The sequence below is a fragment of the Spinacia oleracea genome, chromosome 6 (genome assembly GCF_020520425.1).
Source record: "Spinacia oleracea cultivar Varoflay chromosome 6, BTI_SOV_V1, whole genome shotgun sequence".
Taxonomy (NCBI): Eukaryota; Viridiplantae; Streptophyta; class Magnoliopsida; order Caryophyllales; family Amaranthaceae; genus Spinacia; species Spinacia oleracea.
In genome coordinates, this window is record NC_079492.1 from 3287544 (window position 1) to 3306093 (window position 18550).

The 18550-nt window shown below is 35.5% G+C and overlaps 1 protein-coding gene across 1 annotated transcript; it reads right to left on the reverse strand.

Moving 5' to 3' along the window:
* Window positions 1-1810: 1810 nt before the first annotated feature.
* LOC110778156 (arogenate dehydratase/prephenate dehydratase 1, chloroplastic) lies at window positions 1811-13365 on the reverse strand. Its single transcript, XM_021982717.2, has 11 exons — window positions 12576-13365; window positions 8289-8356; window positions 8111-8203; window positions 7822-8022; window positions 7265-7345; window positions 7090-7185; window positions 6348-6425; window positions 5912-6001; window positions 5744-5811; window positions 3541-3622; window positions 1811-2251 (listed from the first exon to the last, which is right to left on the reverse strand). The coding sequence occupies exons 1-11, from the start codon at window positions 12847-12849 to the stop codon at window positions 2198-2200; spliced, it is 1185 nt and encodes a 394-aa protein (XP_021838409.1). The 5' UTR covers window positions 12850-13365; the 3' UTR covers window positions 1811-2197.
* Window positions 13366-18550: the final 5185 nt, after the last annotated feature.

The window sequence follows — 18550 nt, forward strand, 5'->3', positions numbered from 1 at the left end:
ACACGACACAAATCGGACATGAAAAAAGCGGATTAGTTTACGACCCGCTTAATTAAACGGGTCCAACATAACACGATATGTTTAATTAAAAGGGTCGTGTTAGTGTTGAGATTCTCAATATGAAAATGACACGACTTAAACCGCTTAAGCAACCATAATAATTTAGCTTACTTATTGGGTTATAAACCTTTTAATGGACCAATGTTATCGAACAACCATAACAAAATACTAACCGGTACGACCTGTGTAATTAAATGGGTCAACATGACAAGTTATATTTGATTAAACGGGTCGTGTTAGTGTTGAGGTTTCCAACCTGTTTATATTCGAACACACAACCTAACACAACACGTTTGCCAGCTCTATGGGTTAGGCTTAAGCTGCATTTTTTTTGGAAAAAAGCATGACAAGGCGTGACACGATAATTTCGTAAAATTAAGTTTAAGCACGACGGTCTGGCCCGATCTAACACTACAGTCCATGGCATGGGCTTTGTGTTTGAAATTTTCAGCACGGCCCGGTTCGACACAATACATAGTGGGTTTGATGTGGGTAGGACACCTTTTGACCCACAGGATGTGAGCCCGACCTGACCCGACCAGTAAATTGTACAGTCACAGTTGTTTGCACTCGAGCTAGCAATTTCGTTTTCTTGCTCGTTCATTCATGTTTGTGAAGCGGAGAACACGGTAAGTAGTTCATGCTTCAGTCAAACTCTCTTTTCCGTATTTCGAGGAAGGGTTTGGCTAGAGAAGCCCGGAAGAAACGCCCAGAAGCCTGAACTTTCGTGTCAAAGGCGAGCTACGATCAATGAAGTCAGGCAGTAGTGATGCAGCTAATAGTCGGTTCACTCGACTACTCGAGGTTTGAACGAGAAAAATGCTTTCCAATCTGCTGTTGTTCTTTTGTAGCGATAAATTAAAATAACTCAGGATTCATTCCTTAAAAACAATAATTGCTCAACACGATTTATTAAACTTCACAGAAAAGTAATTAGCAATTTTCAATTGTGGTCATCAACTAATGATGTACAATTAGTAGCTCAATAAGTACCCAAAAAAACAACAGTTTCCTGTGCTAAAGGTTGTCTTGTTTGCGTTCCCCCTTAAACTTGACCTGCAGCAAGCAGCTTATGCTCTATGATATTTTTTATCATTAATATTTTTTTAGACACGGCACGGTACGACTCGACCCTAGACTTTATCATCTATGTCATGGCCCATGGCCCGACCCAGCCCGCCCCAAAAAAACATGTTTGGGCAAGCTCAAATACGCATTTCTAGACCAAAGCCCCCGAAATACCTATGTCGGCCGAAAAAGCCCGCACCAAATTTATATTTGGGCATGGATTTTTGTGTTGATTTTTATCACCTCTACTCGGCCCGATGCGACAAAGCACGCTAAACTTATAAAATTAGGCTTAGACACAACAACCCGACCCAACCCGGCACAACAGCTCGTGGGACACCCCGTTTTAAAAAAAATTAGCCTGACCCGACACGATGCAGAGTGGGTTTGGTGTAGACTGGGCCCGTTCTGGCCCACGGTGTGTGGTTTCAGCCCGAAGCCCCACCAGGCCCACAACTTGTCCTTCACGGTTGTTTGCACTCGAGCTAGCAATTTCGTTTCTTGCTCGTTCATTATGAAGCCGAAAACTCGGCAGTTCATGATGCAGCTAATAATCGGTTCACTCGATCTACTCGAGGTTTGAACGAGTAAAAAAAATCTTCCAATCTGCTATTGTTCTTTTGCAGCAATATAAAAAAAAACAGGTTTCATTCCTAAAAGGAACAATAATTGCTCAACACGATTTATTAAACTTCGCAGAAAAATAATTAGCAAATTTTAAAATTGTGGTCATCAACTAATAATGTACAATTAGTAGCTCAATAAGTACCCCAAAAAAAAAGCTAACAAAAGTTTCCTGTGCTAAAGGTGTCTTGTTTTGCCTTCCCCCTTGAATTTGACCTGCAGCAATTAAGCAGCTTATGCTCTATGTTTTTTTAACATCAATATTTTTTCAGAGCTTTTATCCTTTTAAATGCAGTAAAAATGAATGGAGTGAATACAGAGAGACACGAAATAAGCTGCTTCGGCAAAATTCTAGCTCGCGTCAATGAAGTGAAGCATATGTACCGGGTGAAAAAAGAATTGGCGAGCTTTATCCAGCTCGAATGACTCAGATGAACAAGGCTGTTTATTGGAGATCCATCGGATAACTGCCGAGGACTCGAAGAAAGCTAGCAAACTCCTGCAACAAGAAAATAATGACTCGGATCAGAAAAGAGTAACTTTTTGCTTTTTTATCCTACTCCCTCTGTCTGTGGTGTCCCAAAATAATCTTCTCATTTCAATTTTTCCTTTTCGAATTCATGGTTTCTTCCTAAAAGACAGTAAAAAAGATTTTAATGACATGTTTGTCCTAAATTTTTTAAAAAAATATTGTGAGCACATTGAATAAAATATACATGGGGTACCCTTCAAAAAAAAAAATATACACGGGGTAGTGGTTTTTCAATTTTTAATTCAAGAATGAGTTGAATACAACAAAACAGTAATTATTTTATCTTTTGCGAACATTGAATCAAGTACTTTTTTTATAAAAATACGAGTTCAAATGTAAAATAACAATTGTAAATCCTATAATGTTCCAAATTTCCTAATAACTGTGGAAAACGTAAAGCAGAAAGACGGAGGGAATATTACTACACCAATTAGCATTTGATCTTACTTTTTATGGAGAAAATATTTCATTCTTAGTTTTAAATGGTGTGAGGCGCACCAAGGCGCAAAGGTCCTTGTAGCCTAGGCCCAAGGCGAAAGGCGCGCGCCTTTTTCGTACTTATAGGCACACCATTTTTTTTTACTTTTTTGTGGTATTTATTTTCTAAAAAAATCAAAATAGTAATACTTGTTATCACAAGGGGTAAAATAGTAATAACAATAAAACAAAAGCCTTTTTGATAATAAAAAAACCAAACAAAAAGGGGAATAAGGAAGGTTCAAGTAACTTTTTAGTCACTAGCTATTCATTTATATTCTCAAAAGAAGTGTGTCACACCTTACATAAAGGTGTTAAAAAAAAAAGAGTTTGCATCACCTGCCGCTGAATGAGACAAGGAAAAGACGGAAACATTTAGGGTTTTCTCTGTCCTCTTAAAGTCACTTGGTTTTGGCCATTTTTAAAAAAAATATTACTTGTCAATAATCGGAGCCTTATGCCATAAGCGCATAAGGCGCTGCTCCTTGAGCCTGGAAAAAAGGTGCGCACCTTTTGGGGGGTGCCTGAGCCTCATGGCTAGGCGCCAGAACCTAGGCCTTGAGCCTAGGCGCACCCAAAGCACGCTTTTTAAAACTAAGATTTCATTGAAAGATAGCCATAAAATTAAAAAAATTAAAATCCAGCGGTCTATTTCAAGTACTACTTATAATTTCGGTTTTTAAAGCTGCAATTTCAAAAAAGCAACAGAAATCGGAATAATAAAGACAACTGTGAGAGGATGATGATCATCATAATCACAACTCTTGATAAAAACTGACCTGAAGATGCCCCAAAGCATATTGGGCTTCAGGAGCTGCCATTGATGTTTGGAAATCAATATAGAAAAGGTAGTCAAAATATCTGCACAACAATCAAACGGTCAACAGAATAATACGATGGAAAATGTTAAAGAGCTCAGCTAAAGGACTGTTTAAGTAATTTCGAAAGGCAATCAATCACACCCTTACCCCCTTAAAAAAACAAAAAAAAAGAGGAAGAAACAAATGAATTGGTTTCTTAAACCTTTACCCGAGTCTCTTAGGGAAAAAACCTACCATATCGTCTTAATTCAGAAATTAATCGCGTCAGATAATATCCTAATACTCCCTCCGTCTCATAATCATTGTCTCGTTTTCCTAACCGGTCGTCCCAAAATTATAGTCCTCTTTCTGTTTTAGCCATTAAATTCTCCACTTTCCCATGTATTGTACTGTATTAATTAAAAATGCATCGAAAATACAAAAAAAAATAAAAAACGTGTATTATATTCCACTTTCCCTTGTACTACATTCCACTTTTCTTAAAATCCGTGTCTTTAATCAAACATGACTATAAATATGGGAGGGAGAGAGTATGTATCAGTCTTGTCACACCTCTCTTTAATATTGACACATCATTTATCTAAAGTTGGAAATGTGGTAGAATCATAGACCATGGGAGAAAAGATGAAACATATAGAATGGTACAGAAAAGCCCTACCGGCATTCATTTGTTATACTCAGTCAATGACTCTTGAGCGGTAGTTGAGCCTGAAAACATGGGTTTTTTTTTTGCCCTCCCTCTCCAGGGTGCCGCCTCTATATTTCAACAACCTGGTTCTGCTGCTATGGTTGAATTTCCTAAATTGTCTAGCAAGATATTGATACCCTTCTTTCTCATCTTGCATGTCTCAAAGCGAGTTTACTTTCCATCCCTCAATGTCCATAGTCACCATACCTCTCAATTTTTAATCATCCTCCAGTTCACTGGGAAGGCACCGGGCATTTCTTCTTTCTTTCCTGTGTATTAATCTCTAAGCAGATTTCTATATTCTAATTTAATGCTCGAACTACTCCAATGTTTCTCAGAAGCCAACAACCTATGTTACTCGACTCTTCATTTGGACACATAACACCTGTGTCTGATAGGGGTATCTTTGTAAGTAGCAGAGTTCAACATTTGGACACATGACACCCGTGTCTGATAGGAATACCTGGTCCGGGTAACATAGCTACCCAGGGACACATACAACCTTTTCAATCATTTTACGTTGTTTGGTTGGGCAAGTGATGAAAAACAATTTTCCATAACTCCCTCAAAGGTGGAAAAGCCTTTTCCATTTAAAAGGGAACCACTTTTCCTACTTTCCTCCTTACCTTCCTCTCCTTTCTTCCCCTCAATCTTCACCATCTTCTCCCATTTTCTTTCAAGGTACCAAACAAAGGAAAACTAGATTAGAATTGTGTTTTCCCTTGAAAAATGTTTTCCGTGGAAAATCGTTTTACAATGAAAACGTTTTACGCCCTACCAAACGGAGCCTTAGTATCTCGCTTCTCTAAGGGGTTAATATTAAGATAATAGACTAATGTATAACATTAATATTGCTGAGGAGTAAGAATAAGGTGTGAAGGTCTTGAAAAGAAAGAAAAATGTCTAAGAAGGAACAAAAGGAGGTTGATTTCTACATCTAAAGTTAATATAATAGCGTACGATTTCTTTGAATCTCATCAAATGCTTCGCCGAAAAGCCCCTAAGAACCCAACACTACATGTGAGATGAATACATGGCCACGCATAGGATCTAGATAACCTTCGCAGAAGCTTAAATAGCACCTCAGAAACCCTGATATAAACTGTATTGACCTAGAGCACTTCAAAGACTGCAACATAAGCTACAATTACTACCCCCTAGTCCCTACAGCCTACAGGCCTACACTATAATCAACTTTGCTAGTGAGGAAATTCTATTTTAATTACAAATGAACACAAAAAAGGAAAGACATGTTCGTCCTGAAGTCATACGTCAGTGGACATCAATTTCTCTACTTCACCACGGGCAGTAAGGTAATAAAACGGATTTCAACTCTGAATGGCACATAATTGGTTAATAACCTTTCTAGACTGATCAGTAAATTTCAATTTCAAAATGACAAGTATGACAGTATCTTACATCCGAAAAAGATAAGCAACATGCAAATCGAAAGCCTATAGATTTGGCACTTACTTGGGACTTCCTTTATTTGAGGAATCCACAATGCGAAGCGGACGTTTCCTTTGCGGTCTGCTCTCAATCTACACACCCGTGAAATAGAAAAGCTGAATCAGCGCTAAACCACAGTGATTAGACATTAGACAACACAGCCAAATACTTCCGCTTAAGTGCTTAACTTACCTTTGTTAAATTAATATTTCGAAGAGCAAATGCTGCCAAGGCCTTGAAAAGTACACCAGGGCCTTCCTCCAAAGAGAAGACAATGCTAGTCTGAAGCAAACATAACAGTTCATAAAAAGTTAGAATTACTTCCTAGGTAAATCACCATAGTTGACTTTTTATGGTAAATCTCATAATTCTGACCACTAATTTTGGCTTCCAAAATCAAACTAAAAAACAAAAGAACCACTCTCTAACCACTCCACGAATTGCGAACCGAAAAAGCGAATTATAACATGAAAACGTTACATTTTTTTGTCAATTTAGCAACTTAGGTAGCAAATTGTGAACCTGTATATAATCCCATACTGGCGAATCAGGTAACAATGGTGTGTATTAACACATAAGAAATAGACCGCTTATTTTTAGTCTGAATTAGGTTGAAGTAAAGTTATACCTTATAAGGCTTATCTGTGCCCGGAATAATAGGCTCTCTGGCAAGTATCATAAAACGGGTAACATTATCCTTGTCATCCTGCAAAGTGTGTCATCAAACTGAAAGTAAGTTCAGGACGTTTATGATATTTGATCAGAAGATACTATCTCTACAATATGAATCAAATTTAAACTAAACACGTCTTTTGACATAACAGATTAATCCCCTGAATAGGTAGATAAACAACACACTATACTTAAACAAGTCAGCTTCATTGACAAGGAAGAGTCATAATTTTGTCTCAACTCAGCCATTGCTAGCTCACTCTGGATCCAATCCCCTTTATTAACATCATTACTGGTTTAAACTCTAGCAACTTAGCAAGAAAATATCAAATAGAAAAAACTTGCTAGATCTACAGAAATCTTGGAGAATAGCAGCAATGGAGCTTTAAGCTTATCTTGGTCCTGTTCTTAAATCATCTATCATACACACTTCAGACCTAAAAGACCACAATACAGTAAATACCAAGCATGGGTAGTGGTTTAACAGAATACATCACATCCAAAAGATTTGCTATGATTCAACAGACTGAAATTTAAAAAAACCTAAGTATAGGTCCATAATCAAAACAAAAACCAAGAACTGCAAGTCTGCATCTACGTTAACCTGACGCCATGATGTCACGACTACGGTCAAGTGCTTCAAATAAATGTTCACTATGATTTTTTTTTTTTTGGGGGGGGGGGGGGGGGGGGGGTACCTGTATTCTTTCTTCGAGAATATTAAGGCCATATATAGCTGCAGCACGAGCACTAGCCACCGCACCTGTATCTCTTTCACGCTCCAAAGCTACAACCTGGATCAAAAAATTGCATATTAGAACACCTTCGGTCTTGAATCAGAGCATGAAGTCCATCAAAGTTCTTGAGTACCACCTGTGCAGCACCAGCAGCATCATCAGCACTAATTCTAGTAAGACCCAAGTTGCTCAGAGTCTTTTCACACTGATCAAGCGCCTGCAACAAGGAATGTTCACTAATTAAGAATGCCTCATTAGTCATTACTGATGCCTAGGCAGAGCTTAGAGCATCTTTAATGGTAAGCAAATTGGTAAGTTGCTTTCATTTGCCATGTCAGATTTTCAAGCTATTATTTTTTCATGTGTATTTTGCTCCAATGGTTAGCAAGTTGCTTTATTTTTTTAACCATTTTTTTAAAAAAATTTATTTTTGTGATTCAATTCACAAGTTTATCAAATAAACAAATTTTTCTCCGTTCTTTTTTTTTCCAAGCTAATTTGCTTAACTGGGCTAATTGCTCATATGTACTCCAATGGTTGGCTAGTAGCTAAAAATTTTATGAAAATTGCAAGCTAATCCCTACATGTAACCATTGGAGATGCTCTTAGCAGACATTAAAAAATAGTAGAAATGTATCATAAAAATCGGCTTTAGTACATGCTAACTACTGGGGGAGGGGGGGAGCTAAGCACCTGAGGGTGACTCAATACACGCTTTAGATCCTCTTTTCTGATGCCAGGCAACCCCATCAGACAATGGTTAACATCTAACTGAACTTCACCCACTATATGTAGCCTATGCCGGAGGAGTAAATCATAATTGCGGTGAATACTACCAGCCACAGAATTCTCAATAGGTATAACTGCTCTATCCACTAACCACAACTCAACTGCCTGCAGAAAAAGATAAGAGAAGACGACATGGCAAGCATTAATATTTGCACGTAGCATACCATTTAAGTGCTAACAACACAAGTTAAACCTTAAAAGCAGCTTCAAATCCGTCACAAGGAACAGTCTCGCAATTTGGATATGCTTTTAGAGCAGCATCCTCACTATATGATCCTGGTACCCCCTAAGATAAGCATTAAAATCTATATGTTAGTAAATAATTAGAACTTTTTATTCTAGAATGACAAATACAATAAATAAGCATTTACTTGATAAGCAACCCGGACTTTTGAGCCACCATTGCGAGACGTAGAGAGATCAGAGGCAGACAATGGTTCTGCAGTTGAAAACATGTTAACAATGAGAAATATATCACAATTTAAGCTATACATGAGTAAACCCCCTAAATTTCAGGAAAGACCATCTCCAAGCATATTGATCAATTATATCTAAATAATATGTTTCCTAATAAGTTATGTCTTTCAGAATGGCCTGTCTCCAATATGGCAATGTATCCATAAGTGGTAATAGTCAGATATGAGCAAACTTTACACATAGTAGAATTAGTAATAGAGTTATGGTAACTAGACAATAGTAAGTTATTACCAGAAAAGAGATTAAGTCCACTCAATCTTTCAACTACTAACCACCAGAAATACTTACAAGGCAGAAACTAAATTCGAGAAAAGGCACAAATCCGATTAGTCAGCAGTCATATTTTCTCAGACTATACATCATGTTATATCAATTAGTATAATAGACCATTGGTTTCAAATATTCATTGTTTTCCTGGGCTCCCAACCCTGCGGAATCCCAAACATAATAATCTAGAGGCTCATTTGTTATAAAACTACAAATTAAAGAAAGGAAAACGAGTTTGTAATTTTACATGGAATGTCCACGATGACGAGTGGTGACACGGTGACACTTCACTACTACTATATGTTACCTTCATTTGTTCTTAACCCCTAGAGGTGGGAGAAAGAGGGAAAGATTCTAAATTGTGGTATAGATGTGATTGCAATAATAGCCGGGATCACAATACTGTATTCTACTGTGGTGTCAGTCAAAACGGTCATGTCAGTTCATTATCCCATTTTGGCCCTATATTGGTCATTCCTCATTGGCCACTACGTACACCCTTTATGACTAGGGGAATGTTGATTAGGTAGGTTGAGAGATCAATATGTAACGGTCGAGATTAAATACCAAGAAGGAGAGGCAATGGAAACCAAAGATGAAAACATATACTCCCTCTGTCTAATTATAACTGAAACATTGACTTTTGACACGATTATTAAGGATGAGGAGGGAGATATGAAGAAATGAAAATTTTCAGTTTTAAACACACCATGAAAGGAATGCTTCAGTCATTGTGAAACAGACAACAACCAAAACTGTTTCAATCATATTGAGACGGAGGGAGGACTTAGTTGCAAAGCGCCAAAGATGCATTATCATGGACATTCATGTAGGATATTTCAACTGATATTGCAGGTCGTAAACTCAAAGTCGCGCATTTCCTCGTAGTATTTACAGAACTAGCTGCTAGGATGATAGAGGGAAGCTTGACAGTTGGCAGTAGGGAATATTACAGAGTACCTCTAACAATGGAACACAAAGCGACTTTCACAAATAGCATCCCAATCCAAAATTATTCAGTTAAACAAACAGACACCGCATTTTAGAAAAGAAACGATCTTGGACAGTTAAAATTATACCAAAGTCTTGATGATACTGCCTAAATATAACCACGTCTAACCCTTGGAAGGACATATTGATCCTTGTCCCCAAATCCACATAAATCTACATCTCATATTTTCTTTAAAACTAAGCACACAACTCTTAGATCATATGGGGGGATAAAACAGGTAACATCTCTAGTATGATTGTATCAAAATCATATAAAAGGCAACATAATATAAACCAAAGAAAAGATCGTGGAGACTACATCAAAATGCTAGGAAATCTACCTCTACAGAACTCATTGATTCCAAAAATCAATTCAATAACGAAGCCAAACCAAAAAACCTTATAACTCGAGATAAATTGGTTCAGCAAACCGAAAAACCAAGGGTGTTTCGACCAATATTGAAAACTACGAAGCAGAGATAATCAGAATCAATAACGTAAAGCATAAACTCGGTAGCAGAGATGTCATACTAACAACTATCACGAGGTAAATGTCAAAAGATATTACACTCCAATTCGTTACCATTACCTAACTCTATGAATTTTACAATACCAACCGCCAGGGTGGACGGAAGTTTCTTAGTCAGCAAGGACTATTCTCAAGCAAAACAACACTAATCGACTATCATGGATAAAGTAACATTCCAATCTAAAAGTATCTAGTTCCAAACATTAAAAAGACACCGCGATACAAAACAATACTTCGAAGGTTACATTTACACCAAAAACTAATGATAATTCTTAGAAATAGCCACGTCTAACCCTCGGATAAACACCTCAACCTGACCTTCTTGTTACGATCCATTCAAACCGTGACCTTGTCCCCCAAGTCAAGATCAAGCTACATCTCACATTTTGTCTAGAATTAAGCACATAAATATGAAGTCTATGTTACCTTCATTTGTTCTTAACCCTCAGAGGTGGGAGAAAGGGGGAAAGATTCTAAATCAAGGTATAGATGTGATTGCATTAATAGCTGGAATCACAATACTGTATTCTACGGCGGTGTCAGTCAAAAACAGTTATGTCGGTTCATTATCCCATTTTGGCCTTATATTGGTCATTCCTCATTGGCCACTACGTACCAACCCTTTATGACTAGGGGAATGTTGAGTAACAATATGTAACGGCCGAGATTAAATACCATGAAGGAGAAGCAATGGAAACCAAAGATGAAAATATATACTCCCTCCGTCTAATTACAACTGAAACATTGATCTCTGACACGATTATTAATGATGAGGAGGGAGATATGAAGAAATGAAAATCTTCAGCTTTAAATACTCCACGAAAGGAATGTTTCTGTAATTGTGAAACAGACAACAACCAAAACTGTTTGAATCATATTGAGACGGGGGGAGGACTTAATTGCAAAGCGCCGAAGATGCATTACCGTGGGCATTTATGTAGGATATTTTATATTGCAGGTCGTAACTCAAAGTTGCCACCATTTCCTCGTAGTATTTACTAAACTAGCTGCTAGGGTAGAGGGAAGCTCGACAGTTGGCAGTAAGGAATACTACAGAGTAGCCTCTACACTGCAATAAAAAGCGACTTTGACAAATAGCATCCGAATCCAAAATAATACAGTTCTAAACATACAGACCCCGCAATTTTTAAAAAAGAAAATCGATCTTGAACAGTCAAAATTATACCATAGTCTGATGATACTTCCTAATATAACCAAATCTAACATTCTAACCTTTGGATGGACATATAGATCTTATCCTTGTCCCCATGTCCAGATAAATCTACATCTCATATTTTAGAACTAAGCACATGAATCTTAGATCATATGGGGGAATAAAATAGGTAACGTCTGTTGTATCACAATCACACAAAATGCAACTTAATATATATGCCAAAGAAAAAAATCGTGGAGCCTACATCAAAATGCTGGGGAATCTCCCTCTACAGAACTCATTGATTTCAAAAATCAATTCAATAATAATGCTAAACCAAAAAAGCTTATGACTAGAGATATATTGGTCCAACAAATTGAAAAACCAATGCGTTTCAAGCAATATCGAAAACCATGAAGCAGAGTTAATCAGAACCAATGAAGTAAAGCATAAACTTAGTAGCAGAGATGCCATACTAACGACTTTCACGAGGTAAATTTCAAATGATATTACACTCCAATTCGTTACCATTACCTAACTCTATGAATTTTACAATACTAACCGCCAGGGTAGACGGAAGTTTCTTAGTCAGCAAGGACTATTCTCAAGCAAAACAACACTAATCGACTATCACGGATGAAGTAACATTCCAATCCAAAAGTATCTAGTTCCAAACCTTAAAAAGACACCCCGATACAAAACAATACTTGGAAGGTTACATTTATACCAAAATCTAATGATAATTCTTAGAAATAGCCATGTTTAACCCTCGGATAAACACCTCGACCTGACCTTGTTACGATCCATTCAAACCGTGACACTTGTCCCTCAACTCCCCAAGCCAAGATCAAGCTACATCTCACATTTTGTCTAGAATTAAGCACAAAATACAAGAAGTCCATGAAAAAAAATTGATAGCAAACCTTGCACCACAATCACATAGACACATACAATGCAGTATTATAGACATACAAAACATAATATCATCATGCAAACAATCACCAAGATGATCAATAAAACATCAATCTACACCACTCATTCCTTCAATAAACAATTCAACAACAATGCAAAAACTAAAAAAAATTCAAGCTTTCATCCTAGCCAGATCTCAACTCAAACAATTCTTTCATCCAAACAACAAAATCATAACATGCACAAATACCCATCATAGAAATCAAACTAAATCCATTAAACATAACAAATTTATAACAATAATCAGAAGAAGAAGAAAACAAAACTCACTGGGAAGAGAATTCAAATCCCTATGAAACCCAGAATGCTCAGTTTTCTGAATCACCCCAGAAGATTGAGGAGGCTGAGCAGACTTCAATGGCTTCTCATCATCAACAGGGGTGATTGCCCTTTGTCCCAAAACACCACAAAAACACTCCCATTTCCCTAATTTCTTAAGATCTCTCCTAAAACTTAACCCTCCAAAACAAGGTCTACTGCCCAAATCAGGGGATGATGAAAGAACCCCACATCCCAAAATGATTGTATCAGCTTTTAGAGCCATAATTTAGGTCCAAAATGTTTTTTTAAAAAAATATCTAAACAAAATCCAAGCTAAAGGCATAAACTGAAATACCCAGATGGATTAGAAGTGATTCTGGTGGGGTTTTGAGGTACCCACTTCGACATTGTCGAAAAAAATGTGGGGAGAAAACAGAAATTGGACCCACTTGGTAAGAAATCTCCTTTTTTTTGGGTAAAAAATTGAGCAAAATTTAATGCTATTGAAGAAACAGAAAATGTAGTGGGAAAAAGGTTTAATCTTGGGAAGGGTAGATGAGGATTAAGGAAATGTGGGTAGGTGAGCAGAATGATTTGAATATAGGTTAACCAATTATCTGAATCGAGCTACTGAAAGGGGAGATTGGATTTTTACTTCAATTGTAGAATCTGTTTGGATTGTCCAAAAATAAATGGAGAATTTAGTTTTTTGGTAATGTAAGTACAGTGAAGAACAGAAAAATCAGAAATGGGTGAGGAGAATGGAAGATAGAGACACGCTGAAAGAGAGAGGGGTGGAAAAACTGGAGAAATTTAGCCGGTAAACGAACTCCTTTTTTTTAATTTTTCTTTTATTTTTTTCTTCAATAATAACGGATTTTCTAACGAGTGTCTATAGAACTTTGTTAAGCTCACGATAATAAATATACTCAGATCGGGTTCTCAAAATTTTCAAACGTCTTTAGATCTATTGTGTATGAGGAAAATATATTACTGGTTGGAGATCAAGAAAGTCAAGATGAAAATCATATTTCAATTGCTAACATCAGGCATCAAAAGACTATTATGGTGGGAATACTACCATATCAAAGAAGCGGCACCGAATTGTTCATACTAGCAAATTGGATGAAGAACTACAAAATAGTATATGTTATCTATGGCGAATTACTGTTGTAGATGTCGTAAAATCGATTTATTAATGATAAAATGTTCATATTCTCTTCAAAAACAAACAAAACCCCTTCAAGATTGGTGGGAAATAAATAATCGTAAAATCATAAATAAGGGGAGGTATGAAATCCAAAAGTTGGTGACCATGCGTTATAAAATATAATATTTCGTGTAAGTTTGTTAATTACGTGAGCTATATGAGCAATGTACATGTCTACATGAGACACTAAATGATTCTTCTATCTTTCATTGTCGTCTTTCTCTCCTTAGAAGAAAAATATATGTGACAAAATGCAGTCATAGTCAACAAACATACTATATTTTTTTTTTCCTTTTCAAATGCACTCCATGTTAGTAAGCAAATTCCTTCGTCATTTTGGTAATTGAAAATTTGACAATACATTTTTAGAAGGAAACACATTCAAATAAGGACGGTATATTTTATATTTTTTAAATATTTTGTTCACACGTAATATTTTTACGGTATATAATTAGGAGTATGACCAATTAAAATGATACTTCTCGCCGGTCATTACAGTCTAATGATCCATATTTGCATAGTATTTGACATATTACTATATTTAACAGTGAAGGAGAATGGTAAAAGTATCCTCATCCAAAAAGTGTTTTTAGTAACGTTTGATCATAGATATTGAAGTTATGATCGAGATCAAACTTTTATCATTATGCAAATTTTTCATTAATCAGCTTCCCTTGTATACATGGAGAAACACTCACGTTGCCTAACATAAATAAGAAATTTAACGTTATTTTAAATAAAATAAAATAAAATAGTTATTACGCGTACAAAAGGTTAGCGTTTGACATCAAAAGGGAAAACATAATAATAGTAAAATAATAAAAATATTAATGGAAAAACAATTCACTAGGATTACAAGAGTCAAGGAGTTGTCTTTTTCTTCTAGAGAAAACTTTAAAAAAAGGGACAATAAAAGAAAATAATAGAAGTAAAAACTATTTCAACAAAAATAATACTAAACCGTTTTATTTGTCAAAGTCTTTGGCTGCGAAAATAAAAGTATTATTCTTGCCTTTTCTTGACCAAGCATGAAATTGTTGTCCTCTTGTCAATGACTAATGTTTTGAAGGAAACTAAAGAGTATTAATGAATTGATTTTACTATAAAAGTAATTAGAATATACGGAGTAAAGTAATTAGAATATACGGAGTAGTGAAGTAAGGTAACAATATCGTAATACTTTTATATATTTATAGCGGAGTTTAACGGTTTTTTAATTATGCGAAATTTGCTTAGTTTAAATTGTTAAGTAAGTGTGTATATGAGCTTAGTCCGACTAAAAACTCTTAGTCAGATTGTCTAACCATGACCTTGCATCATAAGGATCTTAATTATCTCGGTAAAATGGTAAAAATTATTGAGAAATGTACAAATCTATCTCTAATATTATTGCTTAACGAGTGTTATAAACTTATCATATACCTATTTTTACTACTTAATCGTATGATATTGATATGTAAAAGAAATAAATGAGAAATTGTCGGTCCAATATTAAAATATCTAATCATTTTTCATGAAATGGATTGGAGCATCATGACTTAATGAGTATAGTTGGTGAATGGTGAGTGGAACATGCTAATGATAATCATTGCTATATCGTGAACTAGATTAGGTCCCGTGTACACACGGTTAATTGAAAATTATTAGTTGACCATCTTTTTTTAACTGAAATATTTATCCCTTAAATCTATTGCGTAATTAATAAATCTCGAACATACTCATTTTATCATATAATATACAATTTCCGCTCTATTACGTATTATATATTTTATATGTTTAATATGCTGATTTGACCAAATTAAATATTTGATAGGCTTAATATGAACAAAATATTGAGTAAGAATGTTTTTTATTATTGTTATGACGACATGACTAAATATTACCAAAATTGTCAGATAATGTCATATTTAATACTCCGTAATCCTATAATTTTTTCTATTTGTGAACATTTATACAAAAGGAGAGAAAATAAAAATAGAATAAAGTACATTTTTTTTAAGGAAAGGGTTTTTTGCGGGAAAAAATCGCACCAGGAATTGACATGTGTCATTCCTGGTGTCTCTTTTAGTATATAGTAATAGATTGATGATTGATGATTGATGAGATTATATAGTACGACTAATTGTCTAATTGTCTTGCTTACAAATATGGCAACTCATGCTAACTTGTCTTACACTCTTACTATATATAGTCATTATAAATAAATGCACACTTGAATATAACAATACCCTAATTAATCGTCACTAACTAATAATAGTACGGGTGATTAACCAGAAGTCCACGTCGAAGGAGAGTTTGACAATATACAACCCCGTCATGTTCCATTCTAAAACCAATTGTTTATAGGAAGAGCAACCAACTATACTTACAATTTACTCATTTTCCCTCGATTTTTTCAACGTAGATAATCAATTTCAACTCGCAATATTTTCCTAATGCGAGAAGCACGTGAGAATGAAGAGTAATGATTTTAGCAAGAGTTGTCTCGTGTCACTCCTCTTTGAGGAATGAGGAGTAGTTTCGTGAAAAATTATCGAATAAATAATACCTTATCGACTAATAAAGGCCTAAATCATTAGCGTAGTAATTAAAACTGAGAGTTTGTGTACAAGTTCACATATTGAAATCTCTTTTTCTCATTTGTAATTTGTAGTCAAATTAGATAGTTATGAAGAGAGGGTAGGAAAGCCCATATAGTTTGGGCCAACCCCCGCCCCTAGGCTCAAGCTTGAGTGTCGGACATTTTAATGGTACAATTTGTAGAAATATTTGAGAGTTGGACATTTCTTAAACGACTAAACTTAAGGTTTAATCTTACAAATTAAACGGTAAATTTCACCCAAATGCCTAGAAATGAGGAGATTATGTGGTAAATTAATCTTGACCTTAAAAAACTTACGGAACATGAAGTACTAAAATATACTCGTGGCTTCCTGACATGCGTGAAATAAATTAAATTAGAAGATATAGATGTTATGCAAAGATGTTCGAGGCGTTATTGTGAATTTTGCAATTATTTACCAAATTATGCAGCCAAAAAACTAATAAAAAAAGGAAAAGAACAATTAACAAACAAAAAAATCTATCATTTGCTTTGTTAATAATTTGCAGTACTATCTCTAATCTCTAACTCTTTAAAAGCAAGGAGTTCCTTGTTACTATTCACGAGCAATAGTATTTTGTCCGTTTCACCCTTTTTTCCTTCCTTCGTTTTCCTTATTAGTAGCAGTGTGGGTACATCTTTGCCCTGGGTTAGTTCTCTGCCACGTTTTGTGCCCTACCCTTCCCTTTTCTCCTCATGTTTTTCCTCTCTGCCATCATCCCCTTACTCCTTGACTTGGATGTCCACTTTCTCCCTCCTCTTTCTACATCTGATCCATTTTCTCTCTTCTCCAAGCAAGCAACTTCTCATCTGCTTCTTCCAGTGATTGTTGTACCAACTATAATCCTTTTGTTCAGCTGGAGATTCAGAACTAACTTAGGTTTTGCGTTTGCGAAACCAAGCTTCATCAATCTTCAATGGCTGACTGTGATTTTAATGAATTGGGCATGAGGTAATTTTTGTTTTCCCTTGTGATTTAGGTTTTGTGACTTCACCCTATGTTTCCCCTTTTCTAATTGGATGTTTCGTGAGAATAATTAGTTTAGGGTTTGATAGAAGCTTACAACAATAGCATTGGAGGCTTTTTACGCTCTTTCTCGTCAATTTTGTGCGTGTGAATTCTAGGGTTTCAGAGTTTTTCTTTTATATTTTTTTTTTATCTCGGATTTACTAGAGCTTAGCGCCAGATGGTTCAAAATGATTTTATTTGAAAGTTGTGTGCTCTGTATAATGAATTTTTTTATGATTATCATGTGTGTTAGATGTTTTTAGCTATTTTAACTTTACTTATCAGATTTCGGTGGTCTGAACTAATTTATTTGCTCAATACTTAACGTTTGGACTGCATAGTTAAGTTGGTGATGATTTTTATGCTTGTTGTACTTTCCTACAAGATCTACTGGAAAATTGGTTGCTATGATTATGAGATTTTTCTTCCATGGACCAACTATATTCAGAATGAACTTAAGTTTGGGGAAATTTGTAGATAATTCATTAAGATTAATAACACCAACTAATGAGTGATTTTGTCGTATAATTTGTAGATTTGCTTATAGACTCACAAACTTCACAGTAAGCCCTTAGGGGCCAAGGTTGCACATAATAAAATCGTTTTTTTATTAATTATTGTAAGTTTGAGTTATGATAATTGCCATGCAGTTTGAGCTTCTTGTTTTTATTATTAAGAAAACGTCCCTAAGAGAATTCAACATTTCTTGCATACGAAGTATATGTTTCCTCTATTTCAAAATATCAGCGACTTTTGTTTTTAGCTTCCATATGATTGATATGATTTTTCTTGCGTTATGGAGTAACTTCTAAGCACTTGAATTGTTGTTTATTTTAAGCATTTGTTAGTATGAATGCAAATAGCGGTCTCGAATATGGATATTTTTCTATTTAATTTCAGCCAAGTTTTCCAACTATGATGAGAATAGGTGTAGACACCTACTTTTGTCCCCATTCCCGAAAGGGAAGGTTCGATGATGAAAACATAAATCTCCACTTGACAACGCATCTCCTATAAAAATAACGAATCTCAATCACCCTTCTCGTTTCACCCGAAACCTGCTATTTATAGAAACCTGCTATTTATGGAAACCTGCTAAAAATAGTAACTGCCGTAAAGGGTAGCTTCTAAAAGTGGCAAGTCATAAAAGATAGAAACCTGTC